Raw genomic sequence first — 23,928 nt, forward strand, 5'->3', positions numbered from 1 at the left:
AGAGAGAAAGAGAGAGAGAGGATTTTCAGCAGCTCGTGCTCAGCAGCATCCGTCAGTGTCGGACAGCTCCGGTGCTGAAATCGGCTCCAACCTCGGAATGAAAACACATATAAAAATAATAAATAAATAAATAAATAAATACACAGCCTAATCCATATGCAAATAGCTACCTTACTCCAGCATGCATGCTGTTACACTTTACAGTTCAATCAATGTGTAGCCGTGTTACATCACGCGGTGGGCCACGCACAAACATGCGCGGTGGAAAAGCGCGCAGGGAGCGTTTCAGTGGAAGGTCAAGCGGCTCTGTGTAAGGACATGGACGGATGTAAGACCACATTGTTTAAGGTCTGGGAATTACATGTGTCTGCACGTGCTACTGGCGACAACAACAAACAAACAAACAAACAAAGTAGCAGATATTTGCAACATGTGTGCAGGTCTGTAGTTCCAGGAGTGACCTTTTGAAATACTTTTACTTGAGTAGTGCCACTTTTTGCTGCTTCATTCCATTACATTTCAATGGGAAATACTGTAATATAACTTTACTCTACTGTACTATAATTTTGCATTAAAAAAACATGATAACATTATAAGATACAATTCATTTTCTATGTGTTTTTTCAATCTTTTTTCCATACAAAAAAACATGTATAATTCGGGCCCCTTGTCATGTTTCCACCAAACAGAGATTTCCCCTCTAAACCTCTGATGTTTACATTTAAATTTAAATAACTGTGCAAGACACAATAAGGCAAAACTCTTCACGTAAAAGCAAAATAATAGAGAAAAGTGCAATAAATAATATATTAATGCAGCCTCTCCCATTATAAGAGCAGATAATACCATTGTTGGACTACAATGCACCACAATGCAACTCGAGCTAGCTATATATAACGTAACTTGATTACTTTCTGTTACTTTTTTGTTGAATTACCTCAACTAAAAATAGCCTGTGTAAAATAAAAACAAGAGAAAACAAATGTTAATAAGATGTACTGATGCAAGTGTACATGTCTATTCTCTATAATATAACAATGAAACCTTTGACAAGAAAAAGGAAAATATTTTTAGCATCAAATATGTGTCATCTGCTCGTGTATTTTTAAAGAAAAACTGTAATCTGATTACTTTTTTATGTTACTGTAATGGATTACAGTTACCTTTTTTTGTATCCTAATACTATACCTGCAGCAGATTTTATATTTTTATTTTCTAAATTTGGTGTCTTCACCCTTAACCGACATTGACTCAAGTGACATCACTTGAGTCAACGTCGGTTAAAGCTTTATTTTTTTATTTTTTTATTTTTTTTGCGCTTCTGCAGTAACATTAATGCTCCTCGAGACCTGTAAACAAGAGACTGATGTGTAAAATCGGTGTAACCACTGCTAGCAAAGTCGGGTTGCGTGATACGGTAGAAAATAGACCTTTTTCTCAGCAGCCATTTGACATGAAATTAGGGTAAACACAGGTGTTACGATGATTCTAATGAAGGCTCATGTTCCATTTAGTGTAGCAGAGCCTTTCCTGTGAGCCAATTGGTAACACCTGTGTTTACCCTACTATTTCAGTTCAAAACGGCTGCTGTGAAAAAGATCTTTTGTGATTATTTTAACAGAAATTTGCGATATGATTCACAGTTTGTGTGGAAGTAATTTGTTTTTGCATCACAAATTACATTTTCACTGAAAAAAACTATTTAAATTGTGATGATGTTAATTTTTTTCTTAAATCTGGAGATTTGTAGGCTCTTCAGAACTACAGTCCTTTATTATAAAGCTGTTAATTTAACATATTTTACCTTTATCAAACAATTGCAACTTCTCTGATTTGCATAATGCGAATTCCATATAATATTTTGATTAATTGTGCAGCCCTAGTTTAAAGTAATATCTCCACCTTAACAAACTCAAACATGCTCTTCATGAACTGAACTACAATCTAACAACAATCGAACCATGTATCTGTAAATATATTCACTAACCCAACAAGTAGTCCTATACTTTTATTTTATTTTATTTTGTATATTCAGCTGATAATAGCTACGTGCTCATAGTACTTTAGGATTTTAACTTGTTACTGAGTATTTTTACATTAATGTATTGGTGCTTTTACTTAATTATTCCACCGCTGCTCAAGTTTAACACACTTCACAGAGACTGAAACATGTACAATGCGGTTACTGATATTTCCCAGCAGAGGGAGTGAAGAGAGTGAAGAGTAGTCTACAATACTGTAATGATGAAAAACATTAATTCCCACTGTTAGTCAATTCAATTAGTTAGTTAAAATATAATTATGAGTGGATATGTTATCAGTAAATTGTATATTTTGCAAGTATGCTCATGGAGTTATCCAGCAAACTATATTATTTATAATATAGTTACAATATTCTATGGATTTATGATTCAACCTTTATAGTAAAACAATATATATACATATATAATCCCAAAATATACCATGATTATAACATCAAAGGACTACACCATAAGAGATACACATATAGGCTTACATACTGTTAAATAAAGTAATTATATCCTTTTGGACTATTGTGGAAATACTATCCTGATAAGATCTATGAGACCACACAGGCCCTACAGGAACATCAATGAGGACTTACACAGATTTATATACCTTCAGTTATCTCTTTCATTAAGCTGTTCTTTTCTTTCATTAGCCTGTTAAAGAATATTTATGTTCAGACCGCATTAACTGTTCCTTCTATATGTGTGCAGGGGGGGCTACAGAGAGCAGAGTCCTGGGTGGCATGTACTTCAGCTTCAGCCCCCCGAGGTGGCAAGACTTCTGGCATGGTTCCTTCCAGGCAGCAGAGTAAGGATTGGGTTGTATTTTTGGAAGGGTGTGTGTGTGTGGATTGGTCGCCTTGTTAGGTCTGCTAAAATATTTCCACCAGCAGCGACTGTCAGGAGATAGCTGGGTGGCAGGCACAGGGGGGAAAGGGGCTTTTCTCTGTGGGCCACCTGGAAAAAGCCATGTAAGATCCCTGGCTTCTCAAGACTTAAAAAATAATAAGAATAATTCGATTTATGTCCAAAATTTGTAACTCTGCGTAACTCATTCTGGAGGATAACTGGCTGAAATCGACGAATCCTAAGAAGACGACACTGGAGTGAAAGAGGATTTAAAAGTAAATAAAAGCAAAATATCTAAGTTTGAAGTGCGCCCCGGAGCTTCATGGACACGCTCAGAAATCCCCAAACCACCTGCAGAAGACGAAACCCCCACAAGTTGAGCACCAAGGATATCTCCAATCAGTTTTGATGTCAGGTGAAGGTGAAGTGAGACTGACGGAGGTTTTATCTTTAGCCAGGTAACGGACTAACACAGCTTTTACTTTCTGATCGGGTGCGGTTGTTGGGGCTGAGGCATGAGTGGAGGTCGCTTTGAGTTTGACGACGGCGGAGCTTATTGCGGAGGCTGGGAGGGAGGCAAAGCCCACGGCCATGGCATCTGCACCGGACCCAAAGGCCAGGGCGAGTTCTCCGGCTCCTGGAACTACGGTTTCGAGGTGGTGGGAGTCTACACCTGGCCCAGCGGGAACACCTACGAGGGGTACTGGTCGCAGGGGAAGCGTCACGGTCTGGGAGTAGAAACCAAAGGACACTGGATTTACAAAGGGGAATGGACTCATGGCTTCAAAGGCAGATACGGGATTCGGATCAGTGCTGGCAGTGGAGCAAAGTATGAAGGGACGTGGAATAATGGGCTTCAGGATGGATATGGAACAGAAACATACGCTGATGGAGGTGAGATTGACAAATTGTGACCTTTTAAAAAAAAAAAAAGCAGTGGTGGCACAAATACTTATGGCTTTTACTTAAATAAATATGGCAATATCACTGTGTAAAAATACTCTGTTACAAGTAAATGTAGTTAGTTCCTTCTGAAAGATTCAGTGGGCCTGTTGTCGACACTTAAATGAATGTATGGTTGCAAGATAAAACTTCAAATGTATTGATTTATTATTAACTTTTAAGTTGCAAACATTATTTTGATGAGTTGTGTGGACATAAATAACGTGTAAAAACTAGTTGGAATAAGTTAATTTTATGAGTAGCCTAATCAACTTAAAAACCTGGGTTTATGCTACCAATTATTAGGTAAGTGGTGATTAAAAATACCTTCCATTATAGAGGAAAAGTAAATTCCCCGAATTCATTGTAGTACATTTGTTGAACATAACAAGTTGCCATAACTTGAAAAGATTGATGCAAACTTTTTTGTTGAGACAAGAGATTTATTTTTAGAGTGTGTAAAGTAGCATAAAGTACCTTTAAATATAGTACTTGAGTAAATGTACCACTTGATCTCTGCATTAAGTTCCTGTGATTACACCAGTGGTAGAAGAAGTACTCAGATCATTTACTTAAGTTAGTAGCAAAGTTTAAAAATAAATACTAGTAAAAGCCATGCTTGTTACTTAAGTAAAAGTATAAAAGTATTAACATCAAAATATAGTACCAAAAGTAAAAGTACTCTTCATGCAGAATCATATATATATTATATTATTGGATTCTAATTCTTGATGCATTCACGTTTTCATCAGCTGGTAAAGGTGGATCTAATTTGACTTAAAAAAACAAAATGCATCATATTTTATTTGATGATCATGTATGTATATAGTTGATGTAGTGGAGTAGAAGGTACAGTATTTGCCTCTGCAAGGAGCAGAAACTGGAAATACTTGAGTAAAGTACAAGTACCTTAGAATTCACTTAGGTACAGCGTAAATGTACTTAGTTACTTTCCACCGCTGATATGTGTGAAAATGTACATTAAAATGCCCCCTGCAGACCTCTGCAGTGGTGGAGGAAGCATTCAGATCATTTATTTAAATAAAAGTGTCAATACTGAAATATAAAAATACTCCATTACAAGTAAAAGTCCTGCATTAAACATGTCACTTAAGTACAAGTATTATTAGCGAAATGTAAAGTATCAAAAGTAAAAGTACTAATAATTCAGAAGAAGAGATTCCTGTGGGTGTTATACTATTCCTGTATATATTATATTACTGCATTTTACTGTTATAGTCAGTGGAGGTGGAGCTATTTTAACCTTTTTATATACTGTTTGGTAGTTTAATCTATTACAATGCATCATATTTTATCAGATGAGCATGTTTTTATGTTAAATTTTAATCTGTAAAGTAACTCCAGCTGTCAGACAAATGTAGTGGAGTGAAAGAAATAAGTAGCATATAATGGAGAGTAAAGTACCTTCAAATTGTTCCTTTAAACTCAGTACCTGAGGAAATTAACCTCTTTATATCCCACGATTGATCGTCAAGGAGATTGTGGTTAACAGGCTTCATTAAGTAAGATATAATGAAATCCCTCCACACCAGCTGACTCGGTGTGGTTACAAACACTCCTGACCATTTTAAGTGAAGTTTTTAATCCTTAAATATTCTCTGGTTCATTAATGTTTCCCAGCTCATCCATTTGACTGTGTAGCGGGAGCCTACATTAGATAAATAAAATAAATGTAGGTGATCTGTGCTCGTACAATAGCCGTGGTTCCCCCTGCTTAACAGCTGACTCATCAGCTTTGTGCCCCAGTCTGGTGGAAGTTGCAGTAGGGGGATGTGATAGCACCAGATGTCAGGATGTAATAATAGCCCACAAGCCCCATGCCCTCTTGGCCTCACGGTCTGAGGCCTAGCTGTCACTATAATCCACACACATGTCAATCTTAGCATGAGACCAGACCTCAAGATGAGATGAGAGATCAGATGAGACTTTTCACACTAAAGATATCAAAGATAATCAAAGTTTATTTTTACATAGAGAGAACTGTTTTCGCTCCATAGTTTTAGCAAGCCACGTTTAAAGCCATGCAATGGTGTCAGGCATAACGTTGCTTTGAGCTACATCAGCATGCTAACATGCTCACAACAAAAAAAAGCTAACATGTTAATATTAAACAGGTATAGTGTGTTAGGATGCTAACATTTGCTCATAAACCAAAGTATTGAACAAATTAAGATTTTGACCTGCTGGTGGCGCTAGATGAAACGTCAGGGGATTTCCAAATACAGCAGGATTTGCTATCTACACAGCATGAAGGTCAGTATAAAAGTTTGGCCAAATCCATCCAGTAGATGTTGATTTCACATGAACTTTGACCTCCTGATGGCACTAGAGGAAAAGTCAGAGCATCACCAGAATCATTAGGATTCATCCCCTGGACACAGTGAATGTTTGCACCAAACACCCCGGCCATCCATTGAATACATATTTCAGTCTGGAGCAAAGTGGTGGACTCACCATCTGACAGACTGACGTTGATGTTTGGTCTGTGGTGCAGTTAGGATAGAATTACTCCCCTTTTTCTGATGTTTCCAGGTACTTTCCAGGGTCAGTTCACTGGCGGGATGCGGCACGGCTACGGGGTCCGTCAGAGCGTCCCGTATGGCATGGCAGCAGTTGTCCGCTCCCCTCTTCGTACCTCCCTGACCTCCCTTCGCAGCGAGCACAGCAACGGCACCGTGCTACAGCAAGACATCCCCGTCATCACCACCACTAACGCCTCAGGTGAGGAGACACCCGTCGCCACCCCCACCCAGCTGGGACCGTCCCGCGGAGGCTTCGCCCTCACTCTCCAGGTGGACCCAGAGGCCGTGAAACCCAAGAAGAAGGGCCTGTTTCGCAGGGGCTCCCTGCTGGGGAAGCTGAAGAAGTCTGACTCAAGTACCTCGCTGTCCAGCCAGAAGAGCAAGATCAGCTTCCTGAGGACCGAATCAGCTCTCAGCTCCAACGCCAGCGACACCAACTCCACCATCAGCATCGGGGATGAGAGCCTAGCCGGAGCCGAGGATTTCCCCCCAGTGGAGGCCGACATCGACGCCACCACAACAGAGGTCTACATGGGCGAGTGGAAGAACGACAAACGCTCGGGATATGGAATAAGCGAAAGATCCAGCGGGCTGAAGTACGAGGGCGAGTGGCTGAACAACCAGAGACACGGCTACGGCTGCACCACCTTCGCCGAGGGAGGGAAGGAGGAGGGAAAGTACATGAACAACTTGCTGGTGAAGGCCATGAAGAAGAGGGTGATCCAGCTGAAGGGAACCAAGATCAAGCATAAGGTGGAGCGGGCGGTGGAGGGCGCTCAGAGGGCCGCAGCCATCGGCAAGCAGAAGGCAGAAATCGCTGCTTCCAGGTAAGAACAGATGAGTGGAGAGATAGTCTGTCTACAGATACAGTTTATTTGTTTATTTGTAGAGTATATGTAGTAGTTGATTAATCAGTCGAGAAGAGACAGAGTCGACTCACATTTTGTCAGTCAAATCTCTGCACTTTTGTTCTTTAGCTGCATCATTGTTCACAGAGCAACAGCATGACAGGCTGTAAACTACAAAGCAAGTCTAAAAATGTCCACAAACCTCAAATCTAATTGTGTTGGAGAGGAGAAGAGTGTTAGTGACAATGGACAGCAGGCAAAAGGTGGTTGAGCCTCCTCTACGGCTGTCCGCTGTGATTGACTCTTCAACTGACAGCACTGCTGCAGCCCGGCAGGAAAGATGCAGCGTTGCATGCTGAGAATTTATAACAGAACTGTGAGCAGGACGCACACTTTTATTGTGTGGAAATCTGATGTTTTTACATCACAGATGACAAAAAAGCCATTAAAATGTGAGGCAGGCTAAAACATGAGACTCATGAAGCCATGTTTCCACCACAGGAACTGCTGATATTTAAGTTTATATTTAAGATTGTACCGAACTGAGTCAGGTACAGCCCTAGTTTCAACTGTTTTACTTCTGTAAATTTAACATACATTTTTTGTGCCCAAACCTTACAAACAAACCTTAACCACAGTGGTGTAATATCAGAAAACAGTTGTTAAATGAGCTGTTGAAATGTTACAATACAAATATGTAGGCAGACTCTCAAAATAAAGTGTTACTGAAAGCACTGTTAACCCACACAGGATTTAAACCCACAGGGCTTCTATCAGATGATGACAGATGTGAATACAGTAGCTTAACTCCAGCCAGCACAACCATGTCAGTTCACTGCACACACACACAACCCTTATGTGTACTAGTGTTACACCCATTTTAAACAAATGCATCACAGCCATAATCATACCAAAGCACAGCAATGTCTGCAGCCACAACCACAGCTCTCTGAGCTCGGCAGCAGCCAGTTATAAAAACACTGTGTATGGAGCTAGCTTAACTAGCTCCATTAGTTATTTATCTGTACTACATAATACATTATCCTACCGTAGATCAACTGAGCCTTTCTTTATGGTTCAGGGGGAATGCAAAACATAATGCGGGAACAAAGAAGTGGTTCAGAAAAACAATTCCCACTGCGACCTTTCACAGCACAGGACTAACTAACCATTTTTCTAAACAATAATTACCGGGTGATATTTTAAAAATCCAAAAGGTAATTTAACAACACCTAACAGCTGGTCTAAAGGTATTTCCAGAATATTCAATTACTCTTCTAAACATCTGTAGGAAAACAATACTCCGTCAGCCAGAAATTACATGTAGTGTGTCCATGATCAGTTTGTATGACATGAAACAAAATGTTTTATCATCCATTTTTATTTGCCTATTCTATTATTTAATATTTTATGTTCATATAATTTCTTGTGTCTTGTAAAACAAGCAAAGAGATAAGTTTTTTATATCTACCTGGATCCAAAATATAGTCACATAGTCATAACTTTAGAATTCACATCTTTAAGTATAATGTTAGAAAAAACATCTTTTTTAAACCTCCCAGAGTATTTATTCTTCAGAGAGACTGATGCTTGGTGCTGTGACTCAAATGTAATGGCGACATGAGAGACACAAACTGTGGCGAGCTTTGCTCAAAGGACAGTGGATGAATGTGAATTAGGGTTCATATAGAGACCGTAGCAATAAAAAAGAGACGCTTCATTCATTCAGAGCCACTAACTCTCCTTACTGACTCTGGCTGCTGGTCTCAACAATTCCCATAATAGAAAACACGACCAAAGAGACATTGTGTTTATTTAATACTGTATTACAGATAAGGAATAATGAGTGCAGTGGCTGAAATGGCTGTTTAATGTAACAGTTTGAAGCAGAGGCTTTCATGTCACGCTCTGGATAACGAAATGTTCAAGCCTATCATGGTTTTCCTTATTGAATTTGTTACAAGTTGTAAGGACTCGAATGTTGCTAACTTGTGACTCACAACTTTGCAATGATTGCACCATTTAAAATGAATGTACTTTTACCTCACAGATCTCCCTCTGTGTCTGTGTATCTGTTGCTAAATCTGTCTGAACTGGCAGTGTACAGCATACTGTGTGACATTTCATCAACTAAGATTGAACTAACTTTTATAGCAGCACTGTCCCAAGTCACCGTCGTAAAGCTTAATATAGCTGATTTCATCTTCACCAGTCTTTCTGTAGAGATGGTGGGAAAGTGCTTTTGATCCCAGCTACCAACAACGAACATCTCTGGGCTCAAAAGAGCAGCTAATACGAATAAAATAAGACAAACCAATGAACAGAAAAAAGTATAAATAAATACAACAAGTTAGTAGTTTGATCAACTGCATTCGTAACATTAAAGGAATTGTTCCTTGTTCAGAGTTTAGTGAGAAGACCACTCTCATATCTGTCTGTTAAATATAAAGCTACAGCCAGGAAACAGTAAGCTTAGCTTAGCATAAAGACAGGAAACAAGGGGAAACAGCTAGCCAGTCCAAAGGTAACAATATTGTTTTTCAATTTTGTATATCTCTTCTGTGCTTGAAGGTGGATATGAGAGTGGTATTGATTCATTGATCATCAAACAAGAAAGAAAATGAGCTTGTCCAACTTTTAATCCCTTCAGCTAACAGACTGGAGTTATCCTGGCTATTTGTGAAGCTGGCCTTTGTTCCAGTCTCCAAAATGTTTCAAAATTTGACACTTGGTTTACTTTCTGACAACATTTTTAGTCCCTGAGGTTGCAGAAATATTGATGTTTCTTACAAAAGTTGCAGTTATGTGCACCGGAGCGAGCAATGTCACAATATAAGTTGACAGTTCAGCCCTCGTGGCCCCTGTTGGCTTCCCAGTGTCCTTACAGCACCGTTCCACCCGGTGTTCACTGTGAAAATATGAAAAGCACATGTGGAAGTGTAGAGTGTGACCAATGAGTGAGTGAGTGCTACCTCAGAGGCCTCTGTATTGTCTGTGAAACTGTGAGTCAGAAACTCCAATCTGCTTTTAGACCAGCTGTGATCTCAGAATTCAGATTTTCTTGTCTTGTATAAGTTACATGTGATTATCCGTTTAAATATACATGACACATATATAGATTTAACTATAATTTTACCCTCATGAAAAGTTATTGCAGGAACACAGGAAGAGATGAATACTGTACCGTGACTATGTCAAACAATTTAGCACAAGTAGACAAGTTAACTTAGTGTACACCCAATTTTTTCATTTTATTTGATTCTATAATGTGCTTCAGCTGACCGCAAATGTAAACCTTAAAGTAACAGTTCTTGCTGCGAGTTGGATGAGAAGATTGATACCACACTTCTGTATGGTAAATATGAATCTACAGTTTGTCGTTTTTACACAAAATGACGTATAACATCTTAATAAGTGAGCTAAGAGTTGTAAGTAAATTGACTTTTTAGCCGTTTCCTCCTGTTTCAAGTGTTATGCTAAGCTAAGTTAACAAGCTTCTGGATGTAGCCTCATATTCAGCCAGCAGGTATGAGAGTATTATTGATCTTCTCATCTCTCTGCAAAAAAACAAATAAACATATTTCCAAATAATGTTAAAATAGTCCTTTAACCTATCACAGTGTATTTTGAAATCAATTCATATGAAATGAATCAGTCAAACTGTAGGTAATTGTGTTTTTCTTACACAGCATATTGTTCATTCGTGCACACGTCCACCTTCAGTTTGTCTGTGACCGTACAAGGCGGTTGTGTTTTTGTCCACAGTCATTTTCAGCACCTGAAATAAGCTCGGTGTTTACAGCAGTGAGACTTACCCTGATGGACTGCAGACCCCTGTCCCAGCAGATTGAAATCTAAATATTGTACTCCAAGGATAAGCAGTATATGAGAGTTATGGGCCGTGCTTTAAGCTCACCTACAGCCATGTTCCCGGACAGAGCTGAGAATGGAAGAAAACACTTCATGTAGGACTGCTTTCAGAAACACCTCGCAGCCTTTACAACATGACCTCAGAGGAAATATATTCTCACCACAAACTTGAATTTGTAACAACTCCTGAACAGATCTGTTTAAGTGCAATTTTGAGGTACTTTGGGGCGGCAGTAGCTCAGTCCGTAGGGAACCGGTGGGTGTCTGGTTCAAGTCCAGGATAAACCACCAGTGTGGACTGGTAGCTGGAGAGGTGCCAGTTCACCTTCAGGGCAAGTGCTGAAGTGCTACATTTATCTGACAGCTGGAGTTACCTACCGATTACTATTTTACTTACACAGTATATATATATATATATATAAGCATTGTTATATATTAAATCAGTGGTTCTCAATCTTTTGGGCTCCTTGTATTTCATGAAAAAGACATGTCAAGTTGGAGTACCTTGTTACATGTTTCACAAATCTGTGAATTGTTATCAGTTTCACCAAACAGAGAATTCACCTCTAAAGTTCTGGTTTCATTCAAATAAGAGTTAAATTATCTCCAAATATAATAATCATCTCAAAACCCCTCGTATATATCTAGTGACCTTTTGGGGGGCCGACCCCTAGTTTAAGAATCACTGGACTGAAAACTGTATATAAAGTAGTTCAAACTAGCTCTACCTCGAGCAGCTACAACAATAAAATGTTGCTTACACATGATGCATCAGTATTAACAGTAGTTTTTTCAGTGAATATTACATTTGTGACACATATGTTTTTACCATATCATGCAGCTTTAGTTAATATCAGTCACAGGGGCTGTTAATGCAGAAAGTAGTTTTATTGTTCATACTTTAACTTCATTTTGCTGATAATACCAATGTACTTGAGGTAGGATTTTGAATGCAGGACTTTTACTTGTCATATTGTTGTTAGGTAAGAAAAGGATCAGATTACTCTGATCCTTGTGTCACCACACTATAACTAAACAACAGCCACAGACATGACACATCTGTTCCTGGCAGTGGTTTCCTCACTCTGTGATCCATTGGCAATGAAGTCTACGGTTAAAAATACACGTACAACCTGTGCACTGCATGGGATGCCAGACCTCTCTCTCTTCACGTCCAGTTAGCTAAGCGTTCGCTGGCATTCAGACACTCTGTGGACATTGTTCTGTTGCGTGGGCTGGCTGAAGGAGGACCTGTGTGGCAGGACAGGGTGTAAATGACGCACACACACAGGGGCCCTGTGGTCACAGAGGAGCCCTGACTAAATATGGACAGGCACACTCTTGCTGTATCACAATCACAGGGGAATGCAACAGCTGATTATCCCCCCTCCCCCGTGCCTCCAAACCCCATCTTTCCTGCCTAGTCACAGACACACACTCAGACTGTTTTCTTCTTATTTTAAAATCACAGTGGCTCTTTAGTTTTCTCTGCATATATTTGAGGCTATTACTTTTGTCTCTGTTTTAGCCAATCAAATACTCGGTACGGCTTGAGAACAGCAGCCTGCTTGCCGTTCTCCACTGTGCACTTTAGCTCCACCGCTCGCCGGCCACAGTTACAGATCACAGATCTCGGTCCATCTTGCGTCAGCAGGGGTGTCAAATGGTTTCACGGATATAAATATTACACAGCTCATAAGCAAGTGCTTGGGTATAAAGGGTTAGCGTATATATGTACCACACCTAGCTTTAGTTGTGCAGCTTGGATTACATACTGTACTGCTGATACGAGCATTTTGAGTTGTCGGGCGATCGGCCAGGCGGTAACATTTGTAAACACAGTTCAGTTCTGACCTCAGATCAGAACTATTTGCAATCTGCTTTTATGAGTTACTTATTTAATGAGAAATAATGTCACGGAGGAAAAAATAACCGATCAGTAATTGGAGAAATTGATGGGATCCCTGTAGCCGTTCCTTATGTGACCTCTTAGCAATGTTGCAATAATGAGGTTGCAATTAGCTCTTAATGTGTGTGTATTTTGGCAAAGTGATTTAATTATACTTCGCAACATTTAGTCGTCTTTTTATAGAAATAAAATCAGTCCTTCACACTGCCTCTGTCTCACGCACACACACACACACACACACACTACACAAAGATCCAGTGGCACATGCCAGAATGACAGAATATCTCTTCCCATCAGCAGCCTCCAGGGCAACTGCAGCATGACAAAAAACAAAAGATTACAAAACAGCAGCAACTATTTGAAGTCTTTTTACTTCTTACAGACTTTAAATTCAGAATTACAGTGTAGGTTATTAAGTGATTTCATATTTTTTGGGTGTCGAAGGCAGTTTCTTCACAACTAGAGTCTCTTCCTACAGCGGACGTCTCATCACTCCTCAGAGTACAACAAGCGTCTCCTCAAGGCGGCCCTGAAAGCATAAAGGGTATTTAGGTCACAGTGTCAAATGTCATGTTTGGTTGCAGAGAAGCACTGGAAGAACAGCACAGACTGCAGCAGTTATACACCTCAAACAGCCACTCCTGAATCATTTTGTTCTGTTGAAGGGAGGGTGGTAATGTAATAGGGTTTACAGTATCTCAAGGGATCACCCCTACTTCTATACTTCTATACAGTACTTCTATACTCTGTCTGCATTGGAAAGTACATTTACTCATGTAATGTACTCAAGTACAGGTTTGAGGTACTAAAAAATGGAAAGTAAAGTCTTTACTTCTCTTTCCCTTCTCATTTAAAGCTTTACTTACATTGCAGATTCAGGTTATTCAAACAAAATATATAATCGACTAATAGATTATGATGTATTATTATGGATTAAACTACCTAGCAGTACATAAAGTAGTTAAAATTAGCTTTATATTTACCACCTGCATCATTAAAGGGATGCACACATTAGTTATAAACCAGTAATTCAAAGTACATTATTCTGGCGTGTGTTTACTTCTGATACTTTAATTATATTTTGATGCAAATACTTTTGTACGTTTCCTTAAGTAAAAGTTTGAATGCAGGACTTTCATATCTTTTATTTACCACAACTTTACTGTTAACTGGTTCACAAGATCGAAACAAAGCTAAAAATGAGAGTTAATGTTGGACATTCACCAAGTTTGTCTGGACAGAAATACGACTCCAAATGATTGCTAATGTTGCTTTGTGTCTGCTGGATGTGTAAATAAGCAACTGTTTGTGAATGAGTTATCCTTAAGATGCCATTGACACTGTTGTATTCACAGCTTCTGTGGCCAAAACAACGTGTTAATGTAGTTTTAATCTACCACCACGTGTTCAGCAGGATCGTGTGTGAGGACAGTTATCACTAAAAAAGACTAAAATCAAAGATTTTTGAATCTCTGACTCCATAGAAATGTATTTTAAGTAATCTCCTATTACACACTTTCACAACACACTCCTATTTTATCATTTTAATTTATCATAAGATTTAATTTTCATTTACTTAGATTTTATCTGTATTTGTGGCCGTTTTCTCAGTTATTTTGTCGTGAAACTGAACTAATATCATGGAATGAAGCCTGTTTGAAATTTTGTATTCAGTGAATGAAGTTAGGTTTTTTTTTAGCTGGACCAGCAGTTAATACAGTGGCTGAGTGATATTCAAGAGCATATGTACAGAATTACCTCTATGATATAACAGTACTGTTGGAATCAAAAGTTCAGAAAAAAACAACAGCTGAACAGTGTTCAGTCTGTGTTCAGGTGGGAATTATCAGTCAAAACAATCCCTATATTAGCACTGCCACCTACCGTACTATTATATATATTTGAGCAACTATAACCACAGGCAGGATATATTATTACATTGCTGGCCCTCTACAAATATATGGTTCCATTAGGGAAACACCGTACTCAGCTGCTCTTTAATTCCTGGTGGCACTGTTTGTGGTATCTGCTGCTTTTGGATAACTTGGTTATTTTAGAGTCAAAAACACCTTTTTTTTTATTGTTTACACATTCAGAACTACACATGACACCCACTTCATAAGTGGTTGGTGTGTTTCTCAAGTGTGTTTCTTTTATGTGTGTTAAATTGTACCATTACTTTTGGAAGCTTGTAGCTAAATAGCAGCTGTTGGTTTTTATAACTCTAGCTTTAATGAATGATTTAAGTGTGATTATAAACATGAGATTTTAGAGAACAGGGTGGACGAGTTCCTGGAAGAGGAGGTGCTGACTGTGTGTGGACAGGTGGAGCTCATCTATCTCGAACAGGGAACCTCAGGAGTCTCTAATTGTTCCAGCGGGAAGCACCTTCCCCACTGAGTCTTCAAGTGGACCAGGGAGCTATTTTCAGCTCAGGGTAAAGTTACAGTATGTCAAGTATCCACAGAGTAATCACAATCAGTAATTCTCCCAGTTAATAGCAGTAGCCTTGAACTACTTGAGCATTCAGATGTCAGGGTTTTAGCCACGCTAGCGGTGTGGCTCTATCGATTGCATTGTCCGCTGTTGTCCGGTCGGTCCACCACTTTTGTCCAGACTGAAATATCCCAACAACTATTGGATGTATGGTTGTGAAATGTCACGCTCACATTCACGTCCCCCAGTACATGACACCTACTGACTTTAGTGAGCCCCTGATTTTTCATGTAGTGCCAGCAGGTCAAATGTTCTCAGTAGACCTTTTTCACAGCAGCCATTTTGACATGAAATAGTAGTGCAAACACAGGTATTACCAGTGACACTAATTAATTGGTAACACCTGTAAATACCCTACTATTTCATATTAAAATGACTTCTGTGCAAAAGGTTGAATATTTATACTTTTAAAAGATGGGTTGGTGCAAGTTCCAATATGATGTATTCCCCTTAAATCACTGCTTTGTGCTTTTGAATGCAATAACTATCGGTATTCATTTGGTGCAAACATTCATCTTCCCCAAAGGATAAACTGTAATAAAGTTGAACTGTGACTGAACTTTTCATCTAGCGCCATCATCAGGGCAAAACTCTAATTTGTTCAGTAATTTATTCATGATTAAAGCACCTGCCAGGGGTAGCTCACCCGGTAGATCTGGTGCCCCATGTACCAAGGATGAGTCCTTGCTGCAGCGGCTCAGGGTTTGAATCCAAACTGCAGTGAGTGTCACTATTAATTAAAGCCAATAAAAGCCCCCCAAAAAATATATATATATTAAAAAAACTGATATTCCTGCACACACACAGCTATGCACAGTGCTAATTAAAAATTTAACATGCTAAACACAGCCTCACAGAGCAGCTAGAGACTCAGAAACGTAATAATACTAATATGAAAGTGTGCTGCCCCATTGTCTCGTGTATTTATATATTCATGGTGTATTTCGTATTTGTATTAGCCATACTCTGTGCCCAGATTTCTTCTGTTACCTGTTCTTTAATGAAAGCATGAGAAACACAAGAAGACAGTTCAGTGTTGACTGCTGGTCCAAACAGTCCTCTCTGTCACTCTGCCACATAGAAATACGTGTGATGATGGAGCCCTCAGTGACTTGCCAGCAATAACTCATTGTCTTACCGAGGGGCGATAAAAGCATAATTTATTTCTGTCACAGCACAACAGCAGAAAAGGACAGATCCTCTCTCGATAGCTAATAATACTAATGAGCCATATGACCAGCAGCCACCCACCCCTGGCCTTCATTTCAACATGATTGAATACTATAAACAAGCCCTGTGCTGTGGTATTTTTGGTCAGTCTTAAACGGTTTTAAAGCCTCCATCTCTAAGGGTTCACATTCAAGGTCCATACTTTGTTTAATTAGGGAGGTTCAAGATCAAGGTCAATACTTAAAACATACATAAAGATATGGCATAACAACCTATAACAGTTTAACATATCACATAAAAGTAAAATCCAAAGTATGCATATTATTTCACCCCTGCTTTATCCCTTCACTGCCTTCATTGTATTGTATTCTACAATATAAGTTGTAGTTATTCCTTGCCGCTGTCGTCAAGTGCTTGCTCATGGTGGCAACTGTTGAGTCTCTGTAAGTAGTTTTATAAGGAGTACGGTCTAGACCTGCTCTATTTAAGTGTCCTGAGATATAATAATTGTTTTGATCCTGAGGAACTTTCTACGAATTGCTTGTTTTTTCTGAGCAACAGTCCAAAACCCAAAGATATTCTCTTTACACAAACATAAACAAGAAACAAATACAGCAAATCTGCACATTTGATAGTTGAAAGTTGTGAATTATTTGTATTTTTGCTTCACAAGAATTGTTTTTTATCAAATTTCTTTATGTTTTTGAACACAGGAGACAACCTCTCATCTCAGACAGTGTGATATACTGTATATATGTCATTTTTTTCTCTAAGCTAAGTTTGTTGTTAAAAGAATAGTTCAACATTTTTATTATTTTATATAATACAATAATTCACTTTCTTGCCAAGATATGAAAAGACTGATACCACTGTGTGGTAAATACAGTAAAAAAAAACAAAGCCAGCAGCTGGTTAGCTTAGCATAGCATAAAGACAGGAAAACAAAAAACAAACTGTGGTTTTACGAAGAGTTGTGTGCTGGAACTATTTCTTGGTTGACGTTTTTTTTTACGAATTAAACAAACAATATATAATGTGTTTTTGAACTTTAGAGGTGCCTGTTTGTAGTCATCATGCTAAGCTAAGCTAACCATCTCCTGGCTGTAGCCTCAGTGGTATCAATCTTCCCTTCAAGAAAGCAAATTATTTCAGTGCATGATTTGTGAATTGTGTTGTGTCTGTCCCCTGCAGGACGACCCATGCAAAGGCCAAGTCAGATGCAGCTGAACAGGCCGCCCAGGCCTCCAACAGTGAGTCCAGCATCGCCAGACTGGTGGCCAAAGAGCTCTCCCCGTCCTTCTACCAGCCAGGTCAGTGAACAACATCTCATCTGAGATCAGCACTGAAATAACATGGAGACACTACAACTATTAACTCGATGTTACCTCTCTGAAAAAGGGAAACAGTGTGGGAACAACTGTATGAAAGTCTTGATCACTCAAAGCACAAACACTTTGTTATGAATTAATTTTCTTCTACAGTAGGAGTCTCATATTTACCATTTTTCCCAAATGACATGAATGCGCCACAAAATGCACAACACAGACAAAATCCTCTCTGTAGCTTTATATTTGTTGCTTCAATACAAACACTACGCACTTACATCAATATTTTGCTCAGCTGGAGCAGAGATACAACAGTTTCCCCACTTATGACATTTATGTATGACATTTTGTGAAGGCGACTGTAAATATAAACTGATAACTTCTTACCACTCATCTAGTTTATAAAGTGTCCGTGTGCATACCTCCAGCTTGAGCTAGCGGATCCTTGGCTCAGACTCCCCACAAGGGTAGTCGCATTTGAATGTCTAAAAAAGGAACATCTTATTGGGTCGAGGGGTTCGTATCAGTTTCATTGCGGGTCTGGCGACACACACTTACACATTCACACGAAAGCAGCCCAGCCATTTAGGAGCCTCTTGCTTCTCCCTCAGCAGAGAGCTTAAAGGAATCAGACACGGACAGACAGTCATCCGGCTTTCTGAATGGCTGCCCGAATTGTCTCTGACTAATACTACAAATGGACGAGGCCTGGCTGAGTCCTGCTATGCATTCTTCCATGAAAGATCTCTCACCAAGGAGACAACAACACAGGCATACAGAGTCAGCGTGTGCACCATCTGGTTTAATTATACTGGGGGAGAAAAACAATGCTTTAGCTTCTAAACAAACAACACAAGAATTGCACAGTACCTATATATAGATTTAAATACAGAAAATGTTTAGATTATTTCCTCATTGAGACCTGGATACTTGCAGTAACTAAAAAGTATTGTCTTATTCCTCTGTGCCATAGGGCATTGCTGTCAAAAGACTATTAAAAACACATCAGTGAGCCACACTGTTGCAGTGGGTGAAGTGTTCCTGTATTACTATGAACATGGGTAGTGTAGTTTATCACATACACATAGTTGGTATAGGGGTGAGTAACATTTGCTCAAACCTACAGTGACTCCAAATAATATTTTAGATATATCTGTGACCTGTTTTTAAAGATCGTATTTAGTCAAAGAACAGCTGGTCTAAAACTAGTCAGCTAAATATAAATTAAAAATAACAGAAAAAATGGAGAGACTTTAATGCATTATTCAACATCAGTTCATGGGGTTTATTGACAATAAGAATGTTTAATATATCAAATTACAAAGTTTTACAAACAAAAACATTTTCACTTTTGTCAGTTTTTCTTACAGTGAAGTGGTTTTCTTTGGCAATTTTGTTTTTACAACTTACACTGAAATTTAAGCAAAAAATAGCCAACTTGTGAAAATTTGCGCTGAAGTTGAGAATTTTTAGTAAGGGATACAAACTTTAACTCAAGAGCTGCTTCCTGTGGTCACAAGAAATGAGTGTAGATTAGGGAGAGAATGGGATAATTATAAAGCTGATCCCCAAGTTGTTAGGTCTCTCCTCCTGTAGCTATTTTCAGATAGCAGAGGATTATTTTATAAAAACTACGTTTCTGAAAGTCCAGAAGTTATTTCCTTCTGTAGTTATAATATAATAATAGTATAATAGTAATAATATATATGTTAACTAAAAAACAGCAGAATTATATTTTTATATTGTACTGACACTTAATTTCACATAAAAATGCTAATAAAACACTATTCCACTGATTGAATTGCTCTCTCACAGGTCCTGAGTATCTGAAGAAACGAGTGTTGCAGGAGGTCGCGGAGGGCAGTGAGAACACAGACATTGTCATGCATGAGCCGCTGCTGGCTGAGGAGGAGCCCCTGCCCACTCCACCCGAAAGCCCACTCATGAATGAACTGGACGGCCTCATGCCTGGCTCATCCCCAGGCCGCACACCCTCCCCCAGCCCAGGCATCATCAGCAAGGAGGACCCCAAACTCCTCAGTCCAGGAAGCTGGAACGAAGACAAAACCAGTAAAGGTGGAGGCAGTAAGGGCAGCAGTAAAACCAACAGCAGGCCCAACAGTCGCCCCACCACCCCTTCAACCTCTGTTTCTGGTCCCGCCCCGACCGCACCTGAGGGTGGAGGAGCCCCCAGCAGTCGTGGCCCCTCTCGCACCCCCAGCCGCCAGAGCAACAAGAACGAGCAGGGCTCTGACCTGGAGATCAAGCCCCTGCAGAAGTTTGACTCCGAGGCAAAAGCTCCAGACGTCGCTGCTGCTGCTGCTGCCCCTGTAAAGGAATAGCCTCATCGCTCCAGATGAAGAAGAAGCACCGCGCCCCACCTCCAGAGTGCCCTCGAAAGCGTCCCTAAAGGCTGTCACCCCCGAGCCTAAACCTGCCGAGGTCAAAACTGAAAGAGCTCCATCGGTCCACGAACGAGTGCCGTCCGTCTCTGAGAACAAAGTGGAGTCCAGGGAGGTGAGCAGGCCCTCCAGCAAGGCAGAGACAAAGCCTTTATCAAAACGGCAACCCAGCCCAGCTCCGTCCCCAAGACCTGCTCCCAATCTTGAACCTAAGACAGTACCAAAGCAAGTGGAAGCCAAAGCCATTGTTGCCAAACCAGCCCCAAAGGTGGATCCCAAAGCAGAAGCCAGACTCAAGGCCGTTGTGTCGAGCCCAAGCAGTGAGGTAACGGCAGAGTCTTTGGAGCTGGAGGTAAGACAGTAAATATACATGTTGACTCATATTTCATTATTTTTAGGCATGTTAGCAGCGTAGCTATAGGGTCGGCAATGTCTGTCAGTCAGTCCGCCGCTTTGGTCCGGACTAAAATATCCCAACAACTATTGGACAGGTTGCCACAACATTTGGTACAAACATTCAGTCCGACTGACTTTTCCTCGAGCGCCACCATCAGGATGACTTTGACGGTTTTGAGTAAAAGGTGTCAACAACCATATACAGACATTCATGTTCCCCTCAGGATGAACCGTTATAGGTCACTTTTTGCTCTAGCGCCATCATCAGGTCAAATTTTAAATATGTTCATATACTTCATGACCAAACACCTGCAACCTGTGTGTTTAGTGCAGAAAATGTTAGCAAGTCTGGACGTCATCCAAAGCCATAATGGTAAAGTGGTTTTATCTCATCGAAGGAAAGCACTTCATTATGATTTATAATTCCATAAAGTGCAGGTTAACGGTCCTATTTCTTAGTTGTCATACTGAATTCTTCTCCCTTTCATTATTGCAGCATTGTACAGAATGGTCTTTATTTTGTGTATTTAAGGGATAGAAACTACATTAAGTAAGTTAAAACCACCTAAAATGACTGTACCACTATGAATTGTTTACACTTTCCTATTAATTATTTGGTCTTCCTATTTGCTTTCTAGCGTTAGTTGAAAAGATCAATATCACTCTGTTTGCGGTTTGTATGTTAAATATGAAGCTAAAGCCAGGATGCCTTAGCTTAGCTTAGCATAAAGACTGTAAACAGGTGGAAACAGCTAGCCAGACTCTGTCCAAATGTAACAAAATCCACCTGGCGGCACCTCTAAAGCTCACAGGCGAGATTTAACGTGTTAATTAGTGAACATGTTGGTGGACAGAGCCAAGCTAGCTGTTTCCCCCTGCTAGCAGTCTTCATGCTGAGGTAAGCCTCTAGTCCTACTGTTGAGTTTATTCTGGTCAAACATTAGTAATTTACTTAATGTTCCTTTCTTTTCAAGGGCCCAAACACCATAATGATCTGCATGGTTATCCTGCTCAACATCGGCCTGGCTATTCTCTTCGTACACATTTTGTCATGAGACATCGTCCACCTCCTCAGGTAATAAATGTGACGACCAAAATAAAAAGAAAGTGACACAGTGCAAATGAAATCTACAATAAACATCGCCTTCGTCCTTTAAAATGAACAAATGTTCTGGTGCAGGTCACCAGCTGTGTTGGAGAGAGACGGCCTGCCTCCTCCTCAGTTTGGACCCGAGATCAAAGCGACCGCTGAGGATTTAAAGAAGCCTCGTTCAGACAGCCGCAGCTCCTCTAAAGGTTTTTGTTGGTGTGACTGTGTGAGGCTCTGTGAAGCTCCTCTCTTCCCAGAGGTTTGACAAAACTGAAGGACACTGAGTGACTGAAACAATTCAGTACATCTGAATTTGAGGATGTTTGTATGTTAAAGTCGGGGCGGGGGTGGGTGGGGCTGGAGGGTAGAGTATGTTCTCGGTGCTTACACTGGAGATTCAGGGTGGCGCTCAAGAAGTCTCAGTTCAACTTCAATCACAGTGTGTCACAAGTGTGTCGACATTTTACAAAAAAAAAAAAGGCTTTTTAACTCAACCGTTAACTGGCACACGCTGGCTGGCTCGCACAACACCGAATCAGGCAGATTTAGACAACTTCAGTAGATAATTATGTTTTTGTCACGAAATACGTTTGTTTGTATTATGTAATCGCCGGCTGAAGGAATGTTGATAACATATGCAGACTGAATTTTCTCTCCACTTTACCTTAAACTTGATCGTTGAGACACAAAGACAACTGCAGCAGACGTGTGAAAGATTAGGGAGTGCTGAACTGTAACTGTTGTTGTTTTAATTATCTGCAATGGGATTAAAAAAGATTCATTAGTTGGAGTCTGAAATGTGTGCGTTGGTCGTATCAGATACTGTAATCCAATGCTACTTTAAAGCCAGGTTATTGTTTTCATCTTGATGCTCTTCACTCTCTTAAGAAAAGACTCATGACTCACATTTCAGCTAATTATTGCGCCCTGCAAAAATCTGTATTTGAGACTGTGGTGTACTTACACTGTGAAATTTTCTATTTTCACTGGGATTTATATGCATTTATTGTCATTCTGCTGCTTTTGTTTGGGAGCTGATAAACCAAATAATGAAGAAAAATAGGAAGCTTATGAGTGTCACTGCTGTTGTGTATGTACTGTATGTCCCTGTGGTGTTTGTCATACCCAGGGGGTGGGGGGTGGGGGTTAAATGAGAGTTGTGTATGTTTTGCAATAGGATAAGCAGGTAAAAACCGGATGCTGGGATTTATCTTATTTAAAACAATCACTGTACGTAGTAGGAAGGTTGCTCAATCTCCAGATGTAAATCGATACAGCAGGAGGTTGGCTTGGGATGTGTTTGCCTGTGAGCTAGTGTAACCTTCATGGTTTCATGTATGTTTCAGTGTTCACACTGTTCCACCATATTATATTCAGGGCCTGTTGTGCTTTAGAGCCAAATGCGAGTTCAACTTTTGTACGCATGAGGGCACTTTGCGTGTCTGTATTTTTGTACCGTTTTGAAGTGCACATCTTTTCAGCAATCAAAATATTCTGTCGTAGGATTTTCTTTTTTTCTTTTTTGTCAGAGGAAATATGCAAACCCTAAATTTATTTATTTCCCAAAGGAGTCGGATTACCTCGTGATTGTGAGATGGAGAAAAAATATAGAAAGGTTCTTAACTCCATGTCTTACATTGAGAAGAGCACTCTCCAGATGTGCTGTGTAATATTTCTCCATTGTTCTTCTAGCCGTTAATTAATACACAGGTTTTAAAAAGAACAAAGGAGGGTGTTTAGCTGAAATTGTTTTGCCTTTGAGTTTGCAAATTAACCCAGAGGCCACTGGTTGTGCATTGATTTCAAGCCAAAATCTCCCCCAGATAGTTTATGAATACATGAATCAATAACAGAAGAGACACACTAACAGTTGGACTCAATGCTAAGTGCAATAAACAGTATCCATATAGGCCAGTTTCATGTAGAAGCCATTTTGTTTTGTCTGTTTTTAGTGTGTTTAATGAAATCAAAATAACATTGCAGAATTTGAAGAAATGCAATTGTGTAACCAAACTTGGTCAAAATTACAAAAGCTGAAATTAAATAAAAACTTTTACAACA

At 39.7% G+C, this 23,928-nt stretch overlaps 1 protein-coding gene across 1 annotated transcript; it reads left to right on the top strand.

Annotated features, from left to right (window-relative positions):
* The first annotated feature begins 2,915 nt into the window (after positions 1-2,915).
* On the top strand, positions 2,916-23,928 carry jph2 (junctophilin 2). The gene is given in 7 exon segments (XM_035656410.1): positions 2,916-3,770; positions 6,372-7,188; positions 17,846-17,964; positions 19,795-20,312; positions 20,314-20,733; positions 21,752-21,852; positions 21,958-23,928. Coding segments are annotated over 6 exon segments (2,334 nt in total). The 5' UTR covers positions 2,916-3,391; the 3' UTR covers positions 21,833-21,852; positions 21,958-23,928.

This window comes from Morone saxatilis, unplaced genomic scaffold (assembly GCF_004916995.1).
Source record: "Morone saxatilis isolate NCDOM2014 unplaced genomic scaffold, NCSU_SB_2.0 Contig15, whole genome shotgun sequence".
NCBI lineage: Eukaryota > Metazoa > Chordata > Actinopteri > Moronidae > Morone > Morone saxatilis.